This window comes from Aplysia californica, unplaced genomic scaffold (genome assembly GCF_000002075.1).
Source record: "Aplysia californica isolate F4 #8 unplaced genomic scaffold, AplCal3.0 scaffold00359, whole genome shotgun sequence".
NCBI lineage: Eukaryota > Metazoa > Mollusca > Gastropoda > Aplysiida > Aplysiidae > Aplysia > Aplysia californica.
Genome location: NW_004797629.1, coordinates 158,549 through 161,372, shown reverse-complemented (window position 1 = coordinate 161,372; position 2,824 = coordinate 158,549). Strand labels below are relative to the sequence as shown.

Here is a 2,824-nt window from a genome sequence, read left to right as displayed (position 1 = left end):
CACACACACACACACACACACACACACACACACACACACACACTGAAATAGTCATTCGAGACCTGATGCACTGGACAAAAGAAAAACCCCAAACATGACCGAGTTGCCACCAAAGTAGCTGCACATGACAAAGACAATGACAATCTTTATTCATCGAGCAGAAAGAACTTAACTTACTTGCTGCGCTAAGACAACATCGATCCACAACAGATGGTATTGATAGGTAGATAGATAGATAGATAGATAGATAGATAGATAGATAGATAGATAGATAGATAGATAGATAGATAGATAGATAGATCAATAGATGGATAGATAGATAGATCAATAGATAGATAGAGATCGACCGATGGATAAATAGATATATAGATAAAGTGATAGATAGATAGATAGATAGATATATAGATAGATAGATAGATAGATAGATCAATAGATGGATAGATAGACAGATCAATAGATAGATAGAGATCGACCGGTGGATAAATAGGTAGATAGATAGATAGATAGATAGATAGATAGATAGATAGATAGATCGATAGACGGATAGATAGATAGATAGATCAATAGATAGATAGAGATCGACCGATGGATAAATAGATAGATAGATAGATAGATAGATAGATAGATAGATAGATAGATAGATAGATCATGCATGCCCACATGCTTTTCCCCAGTACCTAGAGAGGCGATACAACTCCAGACTGGCTCGACTTGTCGGAACGTCTATCATGATTGTCACTCAGGTGTGTACCCTACCATAACTCAACATGGATGAACATTTTTGAGCTTAAAAAAATATACAAAAGAAAAAGAGAAACACATTTTTTTTAAATGAATAAAAATATATATAGTCTTCTTGTGACCATTCGATCATTTTGTTTTCCCACAAAAATTAGATATTGCTGTTATTCTGAATATAATCTAGTAGGTTTTTTTTAATGAATATTATATGCAACCTAATTTTTTTTTCTAAAATTAGTATTAGAACGTATTACTTTTTAAAATTTATTAGGTTTAACGAAATATTCAGTTGTAGAGGAAAGGTGAATGTGCAGGTTGGTGGGCGGTGGTGTCTTCGTTTTCATGTTTTTTGTTCTTGAATTTTGTTGTTGCTGGTTTTTTGGGGTGGCGTGGGGAAGGAGCACACGTTTTAGTAGAAAAAAACTACCCTGAAAACGTACGTTCAGTCACATATTAAATGTCGCTTGTAGTTTGAGTCGCTCATTGGTAAATTATAATAACCCTGCTGTTTCTCTACAGATCCTCTATATGGGTATTGCGTCTTTTGCCCCAGCTACAGCTCTGGAAGCCGGTAAGTGGGTCGCTGCTGGCTAGATTACCTGTTAGTATGGTCTTGTGATTATACACATAAAACACAGATATGATTACACACACACACCCATACACACACACACACACACACACACACACACACACACAAAGACACACTTCAAAACACACACACACACACATACCACCCTCACACACAGTCAGACACCACTCACACACACATACACTCACACACTCACACACACACACACATACATACACACACAAACACACATACACACACACACCCATACACACACACAAAGACACACTTCGAAACACACACATACCACCCTCACACACAGTCAGACACCACCCACACACACACACACACACTCACATACCCCCCCCCCTCACACCACACCACACGCACACACACAAACACACACATGGATCAATTTCCAATATCTGAACAGCATTTCTCGAAATACAAAGAATAATGTTGATATAGAGTTAATAATACACATTTACACTCTATACATCGAGTATTAGTGTGTAATACATTTCGAGATATACATATAAACTCTGTACCACCATTATTATGTGTAACGTATTTCGAGGTATACAATTCAAACTTTATACCACCACTGTAATGTGTAATGTAGAGATACACATACTATTATAAACTCTTTACCACCATCATTATGTGTAACGTAATATAACATAGAGATATACATATAAACTGTATACCATGGGTGGTTGGCGGGTGCTGTGGTGTGGTTTGCTTCTTCTTTCCTATCAAACATCTATCGTCCTTATCTCCCCTTCTTCTTTTTTATGTGTGTTACTCTCTTGTAACACCTCTAATCCTCTGGCGCTCATATGACGTTATACAGTTGGGAGTGCCGTAAAAACTTCTACTAAAACTAAAAACTCTATACCATCACTACTGTTATGTGTAACGTAGAGATATTCATATTAACTCTATACGACCATCATTATGTGTAACGTAATATAACATCGAGGTGTGTTGTTCAGATGTTAGCGGTCCAAACGCCCCTACAAGTGTGTGCTTGTGGTCACTCCAAGAACCATAAATCTTGCACTTGTGATCAGGGCACCGGCGATAAAATTCAAGACATAATTTATTGCCACTTAGCCCGTTTTATTATTTACAATATTGTTATTTTTACATTTGTTGTTGTTGTTGCTGTTGGCATTATGTTACTGCTGTTCTGTTTTATTTGTGGGTGGTTGGAGGCTGACACTATTATTATTAGGCTAGCATGCATACGAGTGTCTATTTTAGTACTATGTGTTCTCTCTCGTCTCTTTGTCTCCTCGTCTCTCTGTCTGTCTGTCTGTCTCTGTCTGTCTGTCTGTCTCTCTCTCCCCCTCTCTCTCTCTCTCTCTCTCTCTCTCTCTCTCTCTCTCTCTCTCTCTCTATCTATCTATCTCTCTCTCTCTTTCTCTCTCCTCTTTCTTTTTCTCTATCGCTCTGTTTTCCTATCTCGTTTTGCAATCGTTTTTATAACACCAATTATTTTGTCGATGT

General features: G+C 37.5%; 1 protein-coding gene across 1 annotated transcript in view; it reads left to right on the top strand.

Annotated features, from left to right (window-relative positions):
- Nucleotides 1-2,824, top strand: part of LOC101856110 (sodium-coupled monocarboxylate transporter 1) — a gene marked incomplete at its 3' end in the record, with an annotated part of 27,373 nt that overhangs the window by 12,337 nt on the left and 12,212 nt on the right. Inside the window, 1 exon segment of the mRNA XM_035971008.1 lies at nt 675-743. Within this exon segment, the coding sequence (XP_035826901.1) occupies nt 675-743 (69 nt within the window).